Genomic DNA, 20,507 nt, shown 5'->3' on the forward strand with positions numbered 1-20,507 from the left:
AGTTTCAGGAGTAGAATTTAGTGATTCATCACTTACATATAACACCCAGTACTCATCACAGCAAGTGCTCTCCTTGGTACCTCATCACCCATTTAACCCACCATCCTCCCTCGCACCTCGCCTCCAGCAACCCTCAGTTTGTTCTCTAGAGTTAAGAGTCTCTTTTATGGTTTGCCTTGCTCTTCTTTTTGTTTGTTTTCTTCCTTCCCCTATGTTCATCTGTTTTGTTTAGAAAGTATTTTCTTGCAAAGAAATTTTGCAGAGGAGTTAGAATTCAAAAGAAATGCCTTACGAATTTTAAAAATTACAGTGAGTATAATTTTTTTTTCATGGTGGAAATAGAATAGCTTTTTACATGATGTCTATAAAGGTTGTTGCATCTACTGAAGTCAAGTATAAAGACTTTTTTCTTAGGAAACCAGTTACTTAAGGGGAGATCAAGGTTTTGTTTATTTTGGAGACTAGAACTAGACAGGGTGACTTTTTAAATTTGTCTTGTTTGTTTTTGTTTGTGGAGGGGGCTGACAGGAGATGTTATGGGCACATATTCATAATTGTAGCAGGGCAAGATGTCAGTGTTCATTTCTCAAAACGTAAAATATAAACAGAGGGCAAAGGGGAAATATACTTTGGATAGAAATAATTGCAACATATGACAAAGAGATTAAAATCTTTAATATCTGAAAAGCTCTTAGAAGTCAGTAAGAAAAGATGAACACTGGCTGATAAAATGGGCAAAGGATACAAGTCAGTACTTGTAAAAGAAAAAGTAAAAATGATCAATAAACATGAAACTAATATTTGGCCTCAGTAATCACATTAATATTAAAGGAACAAGTAAATAATTTTGCTCTTTGAAATTAGAAAAAAATTAATGATAAAATTCACTTCATGGTTATATTATAAATTGCTACAACTCTTGAAGACCAACTTTTATGCCCTTTAAGCCAACAGTTTTTGGGTTTTTTTTAATTTGTAGCAAGAATACCAGGAACAACAAAATTTCTTAGTGGAACCATGGGCATCTCACCAAATAAAGGAAAAAATAGAGTTCTGATATGATACCAAGGAAGGGTAGAGTTTAGATGAAATGTAAATAAAGCAATGAAGAGTTATGCTCAAGGCAAAGTGGGGCTCTGTAAAGGGGTTGGTATCAGATCCAGACCACATACTGGACACGGGTTCTTGTTCCCTTGAAAGCAGTGAAGTTGAAGTGGATGTGTAGAGTGCTGTTTCTAATCCCTTATTCAAAGCTCCACATCTGGGATATAAATCAAGACTGTTTATTTGCATTAAAAGTAACTTAAACCTCCAGGCAAGAGTGGGATGTTTTATTCTTACTGATAATCGTTTTTTAATTCCAAGGGTTCTGATGGTCTCTGATGTAGAAAATCAAGTTTTTCAGTGAGTAAGAAAGTAGTAGTCACTCAAAGAGGTCGTTTTGCCACTTTACAGTTGTAACATATCCTTGAGAGAAATACTGTTTCCTGTTAACTACGTTTGGCTTTTTCTGTATCTGTTACTCTAGCCTGATGAGGGATGCACAGATTTTTGCTTTCTCAGAATTTATGTTAAGCAAAAACTAAGCTATAGCTCCAAGGTCATTTTCTCATAGCCTGGTTTATAAATGTGAAACAATTGGAAGTAAACCTTTTTAACTAAATTATGACACATGTTTAAGACTAAGCATTATACAGCCGTTAAAAATTATGTTGTAGGGGCACCTGGGTGGCTTAGTCTGTTGAGCATCTGACACTTGATTTCGGCTCCAGTTGTGATCCTCAAGGTCCTGGGTGGGTGTGGAGCCTGCTTGAGATTCTCTCTCTCTCGCCATACCCCTTCCCCCACTCATGCACCCTCCCTCGTGCTTTCAAATAAATAAATAAATAAATAAATAAATAAATAAATAAATAAGCGTGTGTGTGTGTGTGTGTGTGTGTGTAGAAGTATTCTTAACCTGAGACTTGTGAATCCTCTGAAATTAGATATAAAATTTTGTTTGGATATATATATATTTTTTTTTTCTAGAGAGAAACCCATAGCTGTAGTGAGTTTCTTAACTCAAAAGGCAAAATATTTTTTTTTCAAAAGGCAAAATATTTGGCTGTTAAACCCTATCGTTAATTCATTGTGTGCCTTTAATCCAACAGTGTCCAATAGAATTTACTGTCGTTATGAAAATGTGCTATTTCTTTCCTGTGCAACATGGTAGCCAGTAGCCATATACAGCTGTTGAGCACTTAAAATCTTGCTAGTGAGGAACAGAGTTTTTCATTTTAATTAATTTAAATATAGATAGCCACATGGGGCTAGTAACTACCAAATTTTGCAGTATTTTAGACAAGTCACTTTAGAGCAGATATCCTTTTGGTCATCTCCGCTGTAACATGAAAGGAGCTTTGTATGCCAAGAAGTCTTGAAGATCATCTGGACTTGTTTTCTTTAAGTTGGAGGAAATGGCCCTTGTGAGAAAAAGTACTTTTACCTAGTTCGAAAATTCTGACCGTCAGTACTTCTAGAATAATAATGATGATGATGTAGTCCTTTCACTTAGTATTATTTCTGGAACACTAATTGAACTTACTTCACCATGTGATTTGTGTAATTAGAGGTTGGCAAACTATGGCCTATGGAGCAAATCCCGTCTCACAGTCAGTTTATGTCTATATAGCCCATGACCTAGGGATGGTTTTTACATTTATAAATGGTTGAATAAGAACCAAAAGAAGAATACATCCACATTTATTCACTTGTGTTACCTGTGGCTGCTTTTGCATTTCAGTGGCCGAGTTGAGTAGTTGCAACAGAGACTGTATAGGCTACAGAGCTTAAAGTATTTACTGTCTGGCTCTTTACAAAAATATTTGCCTGATGCCTGGTATAAATGATCTTTGAAAATGAATTAGATACCAATCTACAAAAGAAATTGAGGTTAATAGGAGTGAGGCGATGTAGTCTAAGTTACATAATTCCAAAGTGGCAGAGAGCATTTTTATTTTTTTATTTTTATTTAAAAAAATTTGTTTTAACATTTATTTAGTTTTGAGAGACAGAGCAGAAGCAGGGAAGGGGCAAAGAGAGAGGGAGACACAGAATCCAAAGCAGGCTCCAGGCTCCAAGCTGTCAGCACAGAGCCTGATGCAGGGCTCGAACTCACAAACCGTGAGATCATGACCTGAGCCAAAGTTGGACGCCTAACCGACTGAGCCACCCAGGTGCCCCCAGAGAGCATTTTTATATGAAGGCCTTTCTCACTTCAGAGGCAACTCTCCTAACCTATATACCAGGACAGATTGTGATGTGATTGTTGTCATCAAATATTTCAGATTTGATGAATTTGATGAAGCAATTGATGAAGCCATAGAAGATGATATCAAAGAAGCTGATGGAGGAGGTATGTGTTTTTCATTCCCTCTTTTTTGTATGACTAAACCAATAAGTTAAAATGTCCTGATTAGGAGCACCTGGCTGGCTCAGTCAGTAGAGCATGCAACTCGTGAGTTCAAGCCCCATGTTGGGTGTAGAGATTACTTTAAAAAAAAAAAAAAAAAAAAAAGGCCCTGATTAAAGCAGTAAGCTTTTTTTTTTTTAATTCTCCCCAGTGTGTATCATGATCACTACTGATATTAAATGTCTGAGATTTAAAATAATTTGTGGACATAGTGTCAGTGTGTAGACTCAGGTTTTGCTAATTATTTTTCAAGTAGTTTTTTGATCTTATATAAAACAGTAAATGTTCCTCTGTAGATTAAAAAATGTACTTCTGCATCTAAATAGAAAACCCAATTAAACTTTCTTATTGTCTTTCTATGTCTAGATCACTACTACTAAAAAATCTTAAAAATTATGGACAAATCAGAATCGAATGATTTCTATAAATCAACCTTTTAAAAATCAATGTATCAATTTTGTAGTCTCTAATAGGTGACATAAAAATAGAAGGATTTGAAGGTAATTTATTGAAAGAACTGCATAGAGATTTACCAATGCTCTGAAAACTCTGGAGAGGATTAATATTAAGTAGGCTGTCTTTAGTGGACTAAAAAAGTCACCAGCTTTTCCAGGGCTCTGCACCTTATTGACAGCTTTGCTACGGGATTCTCACTTTTTCTGTCCTGCAAACACAGTTAAAAGAAAACGGATTGGTCTCTTTCTAAAGCCCTGTCCAAAAGACAACTTTGAAGGAGAGATTCTTGAGTCATTGCTACTAGGTATGAGGTTTCTTTAGAGGTCAGTGAAAATGTTCTGGAATTTGTTCGTGGTGATGGTTGCACAACTTTGTGACTGTACTGGAAACCTCTGAAGTATACACTTTAAAAGGGTGGATAGTATAGTATATGAATTATATCAATTTTTTTTTTCAAAAAAATTTTTTTAAAAAGAGGTGAACTTCTTCATAGGATAAACAAATGCAAAATTCTCTTGATGAGAGCTCTGCCGGCTGAAGTTGTGAGAAAAGTGCTTATTTGTAGGAAAAAAACAAATGAGCTCCTAAGCATGAACAAGGACAGCCTCTACACAGTAAAGAGAAGATTTAATAAACATACAGTTGTCTCTCTTCCTCCCTCTCTCTATTCCCTTTAACCCTCTCCCCCAACCCTGAACCCAGGAGCCGGCCGAGGAAAGGATATCTCCACCATCACAGGTCACCGTGGGAAAGACATCTCCACTATTTTGGATGAAGAAAGAAAAGAAAATAAACGACCCCAGAGGGCAGCTGCTGCACGCCGGAAGAAACGCCGGCGACTAAATGACCTGGACAGTGACAGTAACCTGGATGAAGAAGAGAGTGAGGATGAATTCAAGATCAGTGATGGGTGCGTGGTTCGCTAGCAGATCCCAGTCCCTAGATACAGGCCTAAATGGGGCTAACAGAGAAGCTCAGCCATGCTGTGGTGGGACTTTTGTTCTTCATGCACATGGATAATGTCTTTTTATTTTCAAGCTATTTAAAACAGATTCAAGAATGCTGATCTTGGTTCTTTTTAGCAAAACAAAGTAGACTTATGATTGTTTAATATGCAAAATTGTGTTTACATTTTATTAACTGCAGTCAAACATTCATTTGCTGCGTATCTCTGCCACCTTCCAGCAACATGTCCAGGAGAGGTTCCTAGTCAAATGTGAGAAATAGACAAGCAAAGGTAATTAGATACTATTGTCTGATGACCCACAGAGGTTTGGGTCAGGGCAGGTAATCCAGTATGGAAGATCAGGAAAGATTTTCCTGCAGAACAAGAAACAACGTAGTTTCTCCTCTCAGATTGTTAGTGGAAGAAACAAACATACAAACCACAAAAAGTCATTCAGTGTGTGATTGTTACTAAAAAATATAGGTAAAGCCTAAGTTAGGGTACAAAGGAAGAGTCCAATAAATTTAGGGAGTTCAAGGAAAGCCTGGGAGTAGAAATAGAGCTTGATCTGAAATTTGAAGAATGAAAAACTGGGCAAATCAGTGAGTTTGAGATTTAAAGCATCCTATGAGAAGTCATGTGTCCAAGGCAGCAAGACATAAAACATCATGGAATATTTAGGAAACTCCTGGTACGTCAGGGTAGCAAGAACATGGGGAAGAAGAAGTAAAGAGTGCCCTGCTGGAGATGTGACGAAGAGATAAAAAGGGCCCAGATGATGGAGTGATTTGTTAGTCATGCATAGGAATTCAGACTATTACCCTGAAGATGATGATAAAAGCCCACTGATTGGTGTTTTAACAGCAGACTAATGAGGTTTATGTTTCAGAAGACTTCATCTTGGCCTTCATTTGGAGGATATATGGAGGGGAAATGAATCTAGAGACTAGAGAGATTCCCTGGAGAATTGCTGTAGTGATTTAGTGGGAGATGATTGCCTAAACAAGGAAGAGGGATCAGGTTTGAGATAATATCTTTAAGAGGTCAACTCAAGGAAGAGTTAATAATTTGTTAGATGTGAGAAATTAAAAGGGAGAAATTAGGAAAAATACCAGGTTTTTGGTTTGAGTTACTGGATAGGTAATAGTACCAAATACAAGGCTAGGAGACACAAGAGAGGAATAGGTTAGGAAATAATGAGTTCTCTTTGGAACATGTTGAATTTAAGGTATGAGAGGGACATTCCAAGAGGCCAAAGTAATTTATAGTATGAAAATCAGCATCAGTTCATCTTAACGCCTCCTAAGAAAAGAATAGATGGTAAAACCTTTCTCCATTTTATTAACAGACAAATTGATAACAATTACCCAGGTATTTTACATTACCCATTACTTAAACGATTCACTGCGCTTGGTAGAATTTGAACTCAGAATCTTAATTCATCTGGTTTCTCTTGAACAGATCTCAAGATGAGTTTGTTGTATCTGATGAAAACCCAGATGAGAGTGAAGAAGACCCACCGTCTAATGATGACAGTGACACTGATTTCTGTAGCCGAAGACTGAGGCGACATCCTTCCCGGCCAATGAGGCAAAGCAGGCGTTTGCGGAGAAAGACCCCAAAGAAAAAGTACTCTGATGATGATGAAGAGGAGGAGTCTGAAGAGAATAGTAGAGACTCTGGTAAAAAAAAAAAAAAAAAAAAAAAATTGTGTTCTTATCACACCAACTCAGTAAATTCTTATGATTTCTGGAGTTAAGAGTCCTTAAGATAAAACTCCATTCAACTGTAATATAAGCTTTCTGATGAAATTTTGAATTCTCTTCTTATGATTTAGTAACTAAATTTTTCACAGAAAGCACATAAAGCATATCTAAGAAAATGAATACAGATGGATATGTTAACCGCATACCAAATTCATTTAGGATTGTGATGAATTCTTCTGGCGCAAAGTGTTTCCATGCCTAGACTTATCTTCATAGTGTTTCTTTAGAATCATTCTCAAATAAGGTGAGAACATTTTACTCATATATCTAGCAGTTGGAAAGAGAAGGATCACCAGTTATTGCTAACATTTAAATCTCTATCAGTGATTCATTTTTATAAATTAGCAGTAGTTGATGTTCTTATATTTTATGCTTATCCCTATTAACTGATTAAATAGTGACCAGTACAGTAGCTAAAAGAACAGATATGAGTCCTTTTTTTTTTTGGAGAATTGGCAGATAGGTAGCTGTCATCTCACTGAGGAAGTGTCACAACCGGGAAGGAGTATTACATCCTTGACTTGGCCGGGCTTGTGGGCTTTTCTGTTTCATACATCTTTTTTTCTAAACTTCTTGAGTAAATGGAGACATCTTGCCTCTTTATCAGTGATTATTTCCTAAGAACAAGGACATTTTCAAACATAACCATAGTATAATTATCAAAATCAGACATTTTAACATTGATATACGGCTATTATCTAATTAACAGTATACATTCAGATTTCATCAGGTGTCCCAATATTAACCTTTATATCAATTTTTTTTTCCTAGTCCAGGGTCAAATCCAGGAGTACACATTGCATTTATTCATGTCTCTAGTCTCCTTTAATCTAGAATATTCCTCAAATTTTGTCTTTATTGATCTCCACAGTTTTCAAGAATACACAGTAGTTAATTTGTAAAATGTTCCTCAGTCAAGAGTATTTTTCTTTCCTTGTGATTAGATTCAGTGTACACATTTTTCAGCAAGAATATCACAGAGCTAATATATGTTCTCCGGGTCTCCATTATTTTTCCCTTTATAATTAACAGTAATTAGTAGGAAGGCATTTTTGAGACCTTATATATGCCATTTCTTTTCAGATGTTTTACTCATAGTTTTAGCATTCATTGATGATTTCCTAGCTCCATCACTCTTTTTACCTTTATTATTTCGTGTTCTGTAAGAAAGCACTTTCCCTTCTTCTCCATATATTTATTTCTTTATATCAGTATGTACTTGTGGATTCTTACTTTAGTCTGTGGATATAATATGTTACCATCGCTATGCTGGTTCAGTTTGTCCCAGATTTGGCCAGTAGGACTCCTTCAAACTAATTAGTTTGCCATTTTGAAGCCAATTTGGAATTTGTTAGCTCTCCTGAAAAACAGCTCTAACACAGTGTCATGGTCTCATTTACTTATCAGAGACGGTAAGGACAGTGCTATTTAGCTACACTTTGGAAGTTTCTCCCTGTGCTATAGCTAGCAGATTTTATTTCCATGTGGAAAAAAGCCAAAAATATAACTCCAGTTCTATACTTCTTTAGAACAGTCTCATCTAGGATTAGATGGTTTAATCTGTGCAGTACATTCTGAAATTATTTAATCTGTGCCATACATCTGTACATACAGGAACAGCAGATTATCTTGAGGCAGAATAGTAACTGCCACCAAGAAGAGCAGCCATGTAGCTGACTGAGTAGCTCTAGGTTGAATGAGATATGGATCATATAAAACATCTTTTCATCTCAACCATTGGCTGCTAACAGGATACATTAATGAGGTTGGGCATTAAAGACCCCTGTGCACTTATTCATACTGTTAGAAGGAAAATAAGAGACTTATAGGGACTCCTGGCTGGCTCATTAGGTAGAGAGTATGACTTTTGGTCACAGGGTTGTGAGTTCAAGCCTCATGTTGGGCGTGAAGCCTGCTTTTAAAAAGAGAGAGATTTATTGGGGTGCCTGGGGTGGCCCAGTCGGTTGAGCATCCAGCTTTGGCCCAGGTCATGATCTCGCAGTTCTTGGGTTCGAACCCTACATTAGGCTCTCTGATATCAGCCTGTTCAGCGCAGAATCCGCTTCAGATCCTCTGTTCCTCTCTCTTTGCCCCTCCCCACACTGTGCTTTCCCAAAGATAAATATTTAAAAAGAGAGAGGAGGGGCACCTGGGTGCCTCATTCAGTTAAGCGTCCGACTTTAGCTCAGGTCATGATCGCACAGTCTATGAGTTTGAGCCCCGCTTGGGATTCTGTGCTGACAGCTCAGAGCCTGGAACCTGCTTCGGATTCTGTGTCTCCCTCTCTCTCTGCCCCTCCCCCACTTGTGCTCTGTCGTCATCTCTCTCAAAAATAAACATTAAAAAAAGAGGACTTACAGTAACCGATTGATTTTAAAAATGTTACTAGTGAACCTTAATAGCTTTATATTTTTATAACCTAAGCTAATTACATTTCTATTTAATAGACTTAAATTTTGTACTCGACTTCTTTTTCCTTTTTTTTTTTTTTTTAACAGAAAGTGATTTTAGCGATGATTTTAGTGATGATTTTGTAGAAACTCGGCGAAGGCGGTCAAGGAGGAATCAGAAAAGACAAATTAACTACAAAGAAGATTCCGAAAGTGATGGTTCCCAGAAGAGTTTACGACGTGGTAAAGAAATCAGACGAGTTCACAAGCGCAGGCTTTCCAGCTCAGAGAGTGAAGGTAAGGAGTAGATCTCCAGTTTACAGAAGTTTGCACAAGGCAGAAGTAGAAGCTATAAAGTAAGGATTACAGTTCTGTACCATTTCATAGAAATTCAGTATAGCCACTCAGATCTTTGAGACAAAACCCGTTATTTTTTTGCTGGGTCACTTTTTATACTTTAAATAAATGATACTTGATAAGATACCAATTTTTAACATCTCCATTGTAATAATTAAATTTTTCATTGAAATAGAAGAGTCTCAGAAAATTATCTGAGCAAGATTTCTTTGGCTCCCCTAATTATTCACAGCCCTCATTTTGAAATAACCTCCTGTGCCCTGAATAACTGAAGAGCTTCAGATACAGGTTTTTGCTGTCTTTCCACCCTGACCATGAACTTCAGTTGGTAACTTTTATTTCTTAATAGTTTTTGCTGTGCTTTAGAGCAGCAGTGTAGGAAAAGCTCCAAAATATGAATTTGTGATATCCATTTAGTCTTATGGTTATTCCAGAGTGCTTCCCAAGTTCATTTTAAATTATTCTAATACCTATGCCCCTTTCTGCTTTGATTTATTTAATTCTCCATTATTTATCACCTATTTTGAAGATTTCAAAGATCCTTATCCATTAAGTTTGAGCCCAAGTCAGGAAAGAAAGGGAAAAAAAGTTTGGACATGAGAGGCTAAAGAAAGGAGGTAAACATCTGATTGTGTATATTTTTCTTCATGTGTCATTAAAGACAAACATACATTCAGTAATTCAATTTTAGAAAACACTTACTGCACTAGCCACTGTTATAGGCACTGGGACCAGAAGAGTGAATAGCCAAAACATCTCACTCCCGTGTGTAACTCTTCTTTTAATTAGGGGCAGAGACAATAAACAAGATAAATAAGTAGAACCTGTCTTATATTAGGTGGCGATAAATGCTGTGGAGAAGAATAAAGGAGCAAGGGAAGTTGGGAGAGTAGCTGGGATCTCAGGGTACCATACGAACGCCTCGCTAAGAAGACCACATTTGAGTCAAGACCTGACAAAATGTCAGGTGTGTGTCCTGCATTTATCTGAAAGAAGAGTGATGTAGTCAGATAGAGCAACTAATGTGAAGGGCTGGAGGCAAGTCTGTGCCTGGCTTGTTGAGGGAACAAAGTCAGGGTGGTTGAAGGAGAATGAGTGAAGGGAAGAATAGCTTGAGATGATACAGAGATCAACGGGGTCAGATCATGAAGAGCAGTAGTCCGCCAACTATGGCCTACCTGTTTGTATAAATAAAGACTTTGTAAATCAAGTTTTATTGGAACAGCCACACCCATTGTTTCTTACATGTTATCTGTGCTTCTTTTGTGTAAAGTTGAGTAGTTGTAATAGAGACTGTAGGGCCTGCCCCTTACAAAAAATAAAAATAAAAATTGCCAACCCTTGATGAGGAACAGTGCCATGCGGTTGAACTTTCTGCAGTGATGGAAATATTCTGTATCTGTGCTCTTCAGTATAGTAGCCGCTGGCCTCATGTGGCTTTTGAGCACCTGAAATGTGACTGGTTTAACTGAGGAACTGAATTTTTAATTTTTATTTTATTTAAATTTAAAATAGCCACATGTGATTACTGGCTACCATATTGGATAGTACAGTAGGCCATTGTATAGTATAGACTTCAGATTTTATTCTGTGTGAGAGGAGAAATAATTGGAGGAGTTTGAGCAGAGCAGTGATTTGTGTTTTAATTTGCTATGGTAGCTGTGATACGAATAAATTTAAGGGGCCAAGGACAGGATCTAGGAGACCAGTTAATAGGCCAGGTGAGAGATGATGGCGGGGGAGACTAGGGCAGCAGTAGTAAAGGGGTGAAAAGCAGTCAGATAATGGATATATTTGGAAGGTAGACTCAAAGGATATATTGTTGGGTTTGATGGCAGAAAGCAAGCAATCAAAAGATGAGCGATTGCAGTCGAGTTGCCAGTAACTAAGATGGTGGAGACCAGAACAGTTCAGGTTTGAGGCAGAGGTTTAGGACCTTAGTTCTGGACACGTTAGGTTTCAGATGCCTATCTAGAAATTGCACATAGGGATGCCTGGGTGGCTCAGTCAGTTAAGCATCCAACTCTTGATCTTAGCTTAGGTCTTGATCTCAGAGTCATGAGGTTAAGCCTCATGTTGGGCTCCACACTGGGTCTGAAGCTTACTTTAAAATTAATTAATTAATTAATTAATTAATTAAAAAATTCCAGCATAGATGTTGAGTAGGCAGGTTGATACATGAGTGTGGAATTTAGAGGTTGCCTAAAACAAATATGAGAGTCATCAGCATATAGATGCAAAGCTGTGAGATTAGATGAGACCACCAAGATGTAGGTACAGAAAAAGGAAAGAAGACCTTTCAGGACTATCAAGGACATTTAATAACATGAGTTAGGAGCTCTTAGCACAGTGTTTCAGATGTCCAGAGTTGGTTGCTCAGTTTAATCTTTCCTTATCAGTTTGTTTACATGACTCCATAATTTGAGGGCTAGTGGATAGTAATTTCTCCGTTGTTACCCCCCATCTCCATTTAATTTAAGGGCCATGATTAAGTTATCTGGTTCTCCTCTTTCCTAAAATCTTAGTTAAAAAGCACACTGTGGATCATACCATGGATTGTTATAGACCTGTGAGGAGAGAGAAACCAGGGCAGGTTTGAAGGGAAATACAGATTTATGAGCAAGTTTGAAAGCAGGACATGGGCTGACTATGGGGAGGAAAAGGAGAATTACTTCAATCTGTTATGGTTAACTGTGTCGATGGCTTAAATGTGCTGTTTATTCTAGAGAGCTATATGTCCAAGAACTCTGAAGATGATGAGCTAGCTAAAGAATCAAAGCGGTCAGTTCGAAAGCGGGGTCGAAGCACAGATGAATATTCAGAAGCAGATGAGGAAGAGGGCAAACCATCCCGAAAACGGCTACACCGGATCGAGACAGATGAGGAGGAGAGTTGTGACAACGCTCATGGAGATGCAGATCAGCCTGCCCGTGACAACCAGCCCAGGGTCCTGCCCTCAGAACAAGAGAGCACCAAGAAGCCCTACCGGATAGACAGTGATGAGGAAGAGGACTTTGAAAATGTAGGCAAAGTGGGGAGCCCTTTGGACTATAGCTTAGTGGACTTGCCTTCCACCAATGGACAGAGTCCTGGCAAAGCCATTGAGAACTTGATTGGCAAGCCAACTGAGAAGCCTCAGACCCCCAAGGACAACAGCACAGCCAGTGCAAGCCTGGCCCCCAATGGGACAAGTGGTGGGCAGGAGGCAGGGGCACCAGAAGAGGAGGAAGATGAGCTTTTGAGAGTGACTGACCTTGTTGATTATGTCTGTAATAGTGAACAGTTATAAGACTTCTTTTCCATTTTTGTGCTAATTTATTCCACGGTAGCTCTCACACCAGCGGGCCAGTTATTAAAAGCTGTTTTATTTTTCCTAGAAAACTCCACTACAGAATGACTTTTTAGAAGAAAAATTTCAACAAACCCTGAAGTCTTTCTGTGAAGTGACCAGTTTTGAACTTTGAAGATAAATAATTGCTGTAAATTCCTTTTGATTTTCTTTTTCCAAGTTCATGGTCCTTGGTAATTTCATTCATGGAAAAAATCTTATTATAATAACAACAAAGATTTGTATATTTTTGACTTTATATTTCCTGAGCTCTCCTGACTTTGTGAAAAAGGGTGGATAAGAATGCATTCCGAATCTGTGAGGGCCCAAAACAGAATTAGGGGTGGGAGAAGGCACTTGTGCTTTAGCTTTTTCATATTAAATATATATTATATTTAAACATTCATGGCATAGATGATGATTAACAGACTGTTTAAAAGTTCAAGTCTGTGTTGTTGCAGTTTGAGAACTGTAGATAACATCATACATACATCATTTAGTAACAGCATCCATGATATCAGCTTGTTTACTATCAGAGATAACCACACTTAATAAAGAAGAGATGGAGAAAGTACCATCATTAAAAACTCTAACCTGAGTTTCTGTTATAGCGGAGTTCCTTGTTTTAAAAAAAAAATCATCTGAAAAACATTTGTACAGTAAAATGTATAATGAAGCTTTGACAACCAGATTGTGCTAGCAGCAATTTTTTTTAAACAGCTTTATGCAGTGGTGATGAGGTGGCCTCTAATCTAATATACTATCAATGAAGAGTTATTAGTGATATAAATGTGGTCTTTCTTTAGGCCCAGGTGGACTGTAAACTTTGCAGATAGTGTAACTCTGGTCTTCTGGCCACTTAATATTTAAATATCTGAAATAGCCCATTTTGAAAGAAATACATCTATACATAACATACATGAAGAGATGCTAAGCTGACAGCGGTATTTTAGCACATTTGAAATGGGGAAAGGATTTTCAGGTGAATTTTAACTGGTCTATTCTTGCCCTTAGTATCTACTTCAAATTGAAGTCTACAAACAAAGCAGTTCCTTTGGGAGGTTTTTAGTTTGAGTTTTAGCATGTATGTGTGTGTATATGTGTGTGTGTATGTGTGTGCATTGGAATTTCCTATCTGCCTGGATATATTAGCAGGGTTTGAATGTAGTTTTGGCCTTTGGCCATTAGACTTCTATTAAAATTCATTAATAGTCACATGACCAACAGAGTTGATTGAGAACCGCCAATATACTTAATAGGCATGACATCCATTTCAAACATCTCAATGCTTTAATGAAAGATGAGCCCTTTGTTTCAAGAAAAAAGGGGTTTATAACTAAATATCTAACATGTAATTGACACTAAAATATGAACTTTGTCTTATTACTGTTACAGCTGTAAAATTTCAGGCAGAGCCATAAATAACATTGTATAAAGTATAGCACTTGTGATTAAACCTTGCCTGTCAAATTCTGAAACCTTCAGCCATTACTTCTGTGAATACTTTTGCCCCGGGATTTGGGTTTTTCTGTTCCAGTGTTGTGTCTGTTGCCGGCAACAGACACACATATCTGCTGCTGGCCCAAGGAACTTTGTTAATTTTTCTTTCCAAATTAAGCATTATATGTGCTAGTCAGTGTATAGTAAAGCACTTCTCTTTTTTATTATTAAAAAGCTGGCATTAGACTTGCATTATAAATACCTCTCTAGAAACTTTATACTCCTTTTCCTTCCTCAACAGGTGTTGCCCTGAAGTCTTATCTTTTGGCCTTGAAAGTTTATAGCTGTTGTTTTTCATTTGTTGTTTCTTTTGTTTGTTTTGTTTTGTTTCACTTTAGTTCTGTAGTACCTGCCCATTAATATTTTTGCTTTGATTCTAGCAATGTATATGTATCTGTATAAAAAATAAAATAATGAAAGCAGCCTAAAAATAGGATGCACCAATAGCATGTGGTTCCAAGCAAGTTGTGATTTTTATTTTGAGACAATGTTCCACTGGAAGGGAGGGAAGGGCTTAACATTTACAGACAGTAGAGCAGGGTTATGTAAGGAACCATACTCACTTACCAGGCCTCGTTTCTAGCCAGGTTTGTTCATTTATTTGAAAGTCAGTTAAGAATGTTAGCCTTTTTAACTGTCTAACAGGCAGGCAATACAAGAATTCCTACTAGTGCAAGGTAAGTGGTTAGAATGTGCAGGTGGCCTCTCCTGCCATTCTTCCTCTACCATTTTAGTCCTGCAGCTGGGTAAAGCCACTACTGTGTAGAAATTCCCATGTACCCTGTCTCTACCTCTGGACACACCAGCTCCTGCTTCCACCACTCTATAGTTAAGCAAGCGATAAGAAGTGTTCGATGGGTAGATTATTTATTTTACAGGATGCCTAATGTGAAATAAGGAGTTATTTTTACCCTTCTCCTGCAGAGTAAAAGGTCATTGTTAGAGCAAAGACGGAGTATTCAATTTAGCATAGTTCCACTGACATGGGTTATGATACCACTTTTGCTGCCTATTAATTTACCGAACTTGAATTAAATGTTTGTGAACTTGATAGTGAATGTCTGCCTGCTAACCTTACATTCTGATTAAGCCAATTAACTGTTTCATCTACAAAGACTGCAGAAGCCTCTGATACTTACAAGTTATTATGCAGACAGATTAATTGTGGGCGGTTAAATGTTGAACAGTTCAAAAACAGTTCTGCTGCTTGGTGACTAGATTTAGTCCCTCATGGAGTCTTGTGTTCGCCGAAATGTTACCTGAACATCCTTTGAAGAAGTTAAAAAAAATTTTTTAGGAAAAAGTCATTGTTCTGTATCCAAAGATATAATTCAGTCATTAGGAACTGGACAGAGTATAAGCAAGTGGCTCATTTGAGTTTAGAACATCCTGGATCCTTAGAGTACTAACCGCGGATTTAGATTCATCATAGCTGCTATATAATAGAGCCCTTTAATACTTTCATCTTTTTTAAATACAGATGGACTCCCAATGTCAAACTCCGCAATCTATAGCGCGTGTATTAAGGGGAGATGCTGTTTAGTACTCAGGATATTTCGTTTGCAATTTCCGTAAAGGTTTGAAAACTAGCCAAATTTTCACAAAGCAGAAGCTTTCAAGTAAAATATGTGAAAGGAAATCAGGCTGAAAATACACATTTTGGTTTTGTAGACTTGTGTTGACAAAATAGTGTTTAGTGTAAAACATTCTCCATTGTTGGCACGTTATTAGAGAATGATGGCAGAGATATTTTCAAGAGTATACCTGATAATACTGAGGTTGGGTTTCCTTGACACATCTCTTTCCAGCTGGTCAAGGTTGCAGATGCAGAGAAGAAAGAGGAGTTGCATTTAGAATAAATTCATGTCTACTGATAGTCTTTTTTTTTTTTTTTTAATATGACCTGCCAAAGAACCAAAGACTTCGAATGCTAAAGACGTTGTTGAAAAAAACAATTTTTAAACAAGTTAATTTTAAAAGGATATTATAAGCTCCAGTTTTCACTTTTGGGTTGATAGGACCCATCCCTATTATAATATGCATTTAAACAAAGTATACGTATTAAAAATATATATAGGCGTGTACTTATTTAGAGGTAAAATGGTGGGGAAATGTCACCGATTTTTAAATGGGATTGATGGAATTTACTTTGTCATAAAGAATGCCTTTTTGGCTTATGTTTGTGGGGTTAAGAGTTGTTAACCATTAGCTAGTTCTACCATATCACTGAAAGGAACACAGTGAATCTGTAAGTCTAATATTTAGAAAAAGTGAACTGTACCCTTCAACAACACAGTGGAACAGGCCCATGATTGCCTCACAGCTATAGAACACGTATTCAAAGACCCAGATCTTTTTTTTAATAGAATATACATACATGTATGTATATATATATATATATAAGTTAATATGTATATACATACTTTAGATGTTAGCAGAAATGAAAAGTGAGTTTCAAATCATTAATTGACATTGTAAAAAGACATAAGACAAATAATTGTAACTGATGTGGAATTATGAACATTTAATTGCAGAAAGTCTAGAGAAACATAGTGAAGTTTCTCTTCTTGGTTTGACATTCTAAAAAAATATTCCTGGTTCTCTAAGAAATAAGAATGCCAAGACTGCATATCTGCTGTAATCTATCTAGTCCTCTGCTTAATATTGTTCTTAAACTTTGTTAGAATAAAATCCATTCCTATTTTATCCACCATTCCCAGTGTGTACCTGTAAACCTACTTTGGAAGTGGCAATTCATCTGCTGATTTTCTTATTTTTATACCAATCCTGAAAGACAAGGCCCTTTGCTATCAATGTATTTAAGCTGGGTTATTATATGTACACTTAATAGTCTGTTTTTGGAATATTTCACTTCAACTTAAATGATAATTTAACATTTTTTGAGTGCCAAGAATTGCTAAGTAACTATGTAACATATACTGAGGAGTCATTCCCCAGCAAGCAAGCAGTCTTCATAAGCCAAACTGTAGTGTGCTTGGTATATAACCACTTTAGATTGTAAACTCAATGCTTCTTTTTTTACTCAGATAAACCCTCTCAGAAATTGGTTAGAATAGGGTTACATGAATGGATTTTGTCCTTCATTCTGGTCATGTAAGCTCAATTTTTTTTTTTCATTTTATATTTGCACCATTTCTTTCTGGAAAATGCTGCAAACCCCAATTCTGGCACATTGTCATTTCAGTTAAGGAAAATGTTATTTTAATTTTAATAACTTTTAAGATATAACTATCCTATGCATAAGTTATACGAGAGGGCATAACAAATTATTAGATGAGTAGAAATTTATTAATTAAGCTCCTTAGACATTTTGAATGAGAAAAAAACATTTAAAGGAACTACATTTGTGTTTTTTGCCAAACCGGTACAAGCTAGTAAATGCACTAAGGACCGAGTGACCTGCCTTGTTCATTTTGCCACTGGATGATGTAAGTTAAGAATGGAATTGTTAACCCTAATTATATATTTTCTTGACTTTCATCGCTTTCTAAAGAAACCTAATTTAAGTGTTTGGGGTTTTGTTTGACCTGTATTTATTGAGTTCTGGTCATAGACCCGGAGCTGCCTGTCATGCTTATGGATGGCCAGAACAGTCATTGGGATACTTAATGGCTCAAGGCCTTCTGAATCATTTAACTTATTTTGTATGTTGCAAAAAAAAAAAAAAGTTTATTTTGCTTGAGAGTCACATTTTTTATATAACTGTACAGCTTTTAAGGGATGGGAGGTGGAAAAATACCCTAAAATAGGATGTAGATTTTTACAATTGTGTTTATGCTAGAACATCTACAGGTGCATTATGTAATTAAACCTAAAATTGTTTAAAAATTTGTGCCATGGTCTTTTTCATTTTCCTGCCCTTTAGCAGAGTTGGTGCATGTCAATACTGCTATGTGGACAAGCCTTGAAATTAGGCTAATAACCCTTGTCTCCAAAGCTTTAAGAACATTGCATGAAAATTATACACAAACACATATACACATACACACACACACACACACACACACACACAAGTAGACATGCACACACAGATCTAGTTTAGTGTAAATGAATTTTCAATTTCAGAACAGCTATCATAGCCTCAATTGGGCAGTTAACAGCATATTATAGTGCGTGGTTTTCGTGATGCCTAACTAGGGTATTCTCAATGTTGGTCTGGTGTTTTGTTCTCTTAGCAAAGTAGCTTCTTGATAATGGTATCTGAATTGTAGCTTGCCCAAACCCGTCAGGAGGTTCTGTGTACACCCTCAAAGGGACTGTCCCGTGCTGGGATGGGTGGAGTGGGTTGGGGCAAAGCTCGGTTTCTTTTCAATCTGTAAAAGAAGGAAAACCTAGAATTGTTTGATTTGGTGGTTATTCAGTAGACTTAATTCCACAGGAGTATTTGTCTGCTGGAAGGGATATCAGATTAAATTCCAATTCTCTCCACATTTGATGAAACATATTTTTGAAATCTCGTAGAGTTGCTGATTCTAGCATTCTTTTACATGGCACATTTTACCACAACTTTCATTAAGACACCAGTACTTTTTGCTATCTGATAATTTTACCATTCTAATAACTCACCTTTATAGCACAAATGTATTCTCATAAAGAATTAAATTCGTCTAGGTGTGTCATAATTTCTATCTAAACTACCTTACTCTATCGTCAGCTAACATGGGGTTGTCGGTTTCTTTGCTATCATCATCCATTCAGAGGTGATGCCTGGGAATCGTGAATTTCTAGGTGAAGAATACAAATTCCAGATAAGAATTTGTAAATGGTATATGTTAAATTTTCATTTTGGTTTTAAAGTAATAGTAGCTGGGATTCGGGGAGCGTTTGATCAAAATGCCTCTTGGATTTTCAGACATGCTTATATGAAATGCTTTATTTTCCTATGCATAAAAAAAATTATTCCTGGAATAGGTTCTCAGAATGCTTTATTTTGTTTCTAGGAGATGAGAGCTAAAGCAGAAGCTCCGAGATTAGCATAATACTGTTGAGAGGTAATCAGGAACGTGCTGTTTTAGTCAAATAGGGGAAACTGACGTGCTCTCTGCCACATATAATGTACTGCATGTGTGTGTGGGTGGGGGGGGGGAGATTTGAAAACTGGAAATGTGATTCCAATAATGCACAAAGTAAATTTTGTGCATAGAAAATATGGGAATTCCTGGTAGCTTAAAGCTTCAGGGGTTAACTGCAGTGTATGAACACCTAGTGTGTTAGAATTGCAGTGCATAGTTGTTTAAATATAATATTCCTTGTAAGTGACAACCAAAATATGTTGTGGCTGGTGCCAATTATTTTTTGTTAATGAAATGTTCAATGTCTCACTACAGTCTGATCAGAACTCTTGGTGTTATAAGCCAGGCCTAAAGCTATTTTATAGCTCTTGGCCTAATTGTGTAACTTTTTCTTTCAAAATGTTTTATTATAATACTTCTGTCATTTCTTTCACTTAATATATGTCAATTGTCATAATAAAAAATTTAAATAATTTGATGTATTTAGCATGATGTGTTTGCAGACTTAGTTTATTTTAAACTTCGTGGCACATAAAAAGTTAAGAATTTTCAATAATACTTGATGAAGGCTGAAAATTTTTGTCATCTAAGGAACAGGTGAATTGTTCTCTACTATCTAGAAAGTAAATTTACAAATATCAATTTCCCCAAAGTAATTTTTTTGAGAGAGAGAGAGAGAGAGAGAGAGAGAGAATCCCAAAAGGGGCAGAGAGAGGGAGGGAGAAAGAGAGAGAGGGAGAGAAATGTGGGGCTCACCTGAAGGGGGGGCGGGGACTCATGCTCACCTGATGTGGGACTCAAACTCATGAACCGTGAGATCATGACCTGAGCTAAAGTCAGATGCTTAACAACTGAGCCACCCAGGTGCCCCCCCAGAGTAATTTTTAAAGCTGTATGCCAGCTAGGTGAATTATAGGTGTTAGGAGGCCATCTATCGAAAGAGTTCTATCTTTAGCCTCTGGAGAACTGACACATTAGAGAGGCCTTGGACTTGTTCTGTGTGGTACTCTGGGAGCACAGAACTAGACCAGAGGGCAAAAGCCATAAGGCAAAAGCTTTCATTTATTCTATGGGAAATTTTTTTTACAGAGTTCTGTAATAATAACTTTGGGAGTGAATTTTCACCAGTAGGGGATGTTTGGGTTTCGGCTGCACTGTCACTTGGCAGGAGTGTAAGTTCAACACATCTGAAAAGTGGTTAGACCAGATGACTTGAAGGGGCCCTTCCAACAGTCCTGAGTATGAGTCTCCTCTACAAATGTTGATTTGATAAATTTTCC

General features: G+C 37.0%; 1 protein-coding gene across 4 annotated transcripts in view; it reads left to right on the forward strand.

Annotated features, from left to right (window-relative positions):
- The window catches only part of RSF1 (remodeling and spacing factor 1), a 161,520-nt gene extending 141,815 nt beyond the window's left edge, over positions 1–19,705 (forward strand). For all 4 annotated transcript variants that reach the window (XM_058687660.1, XM_058687661.1, XM_058687663.1 and 1 more), the window contains exons 12-16: positions 3,327–3,394; positions 4,610–4,817; positions 6,315–6,535; positions 9,118–9,306; positions 12,093–19,705. In XM_058687660.1, the coding sequence (XP_058543643.1) occupies positions 3,327–3,394; positions 4,610–4,817; positions 6,315–6,535; positions 9,118–9,306; positions 12,093–12,655 (1,249 nt within the window). In that variant the 3' untranslated portion in view covers positions 12,656–19,705. The remainder of the gene's footprint in view (positions 1–3,326; positions 3,395–4,609; positions 4,818–6,314; positions 6,536–9,117; positions 9,307–12,092) is intronic.
- The last annotated feature ends 802 nt before the right edge of the window (positions 19,706–20,507 follow it).

Source organism: Neofelis nebulosa, chromosome 10 (assembly GCF_028018385.1).
Source record: "Neofelis nebulosa isolate mNeoNeb1 chromosome 10, mNeoNeb1.pri, whole genome shotgun sequence".
NCBI classification, from domain to species: Eukaryota; Metazoa; Chordata; class Mammalia; order Carnivora; family Felidae; genus Neofelis; species Neofelis nebulosa.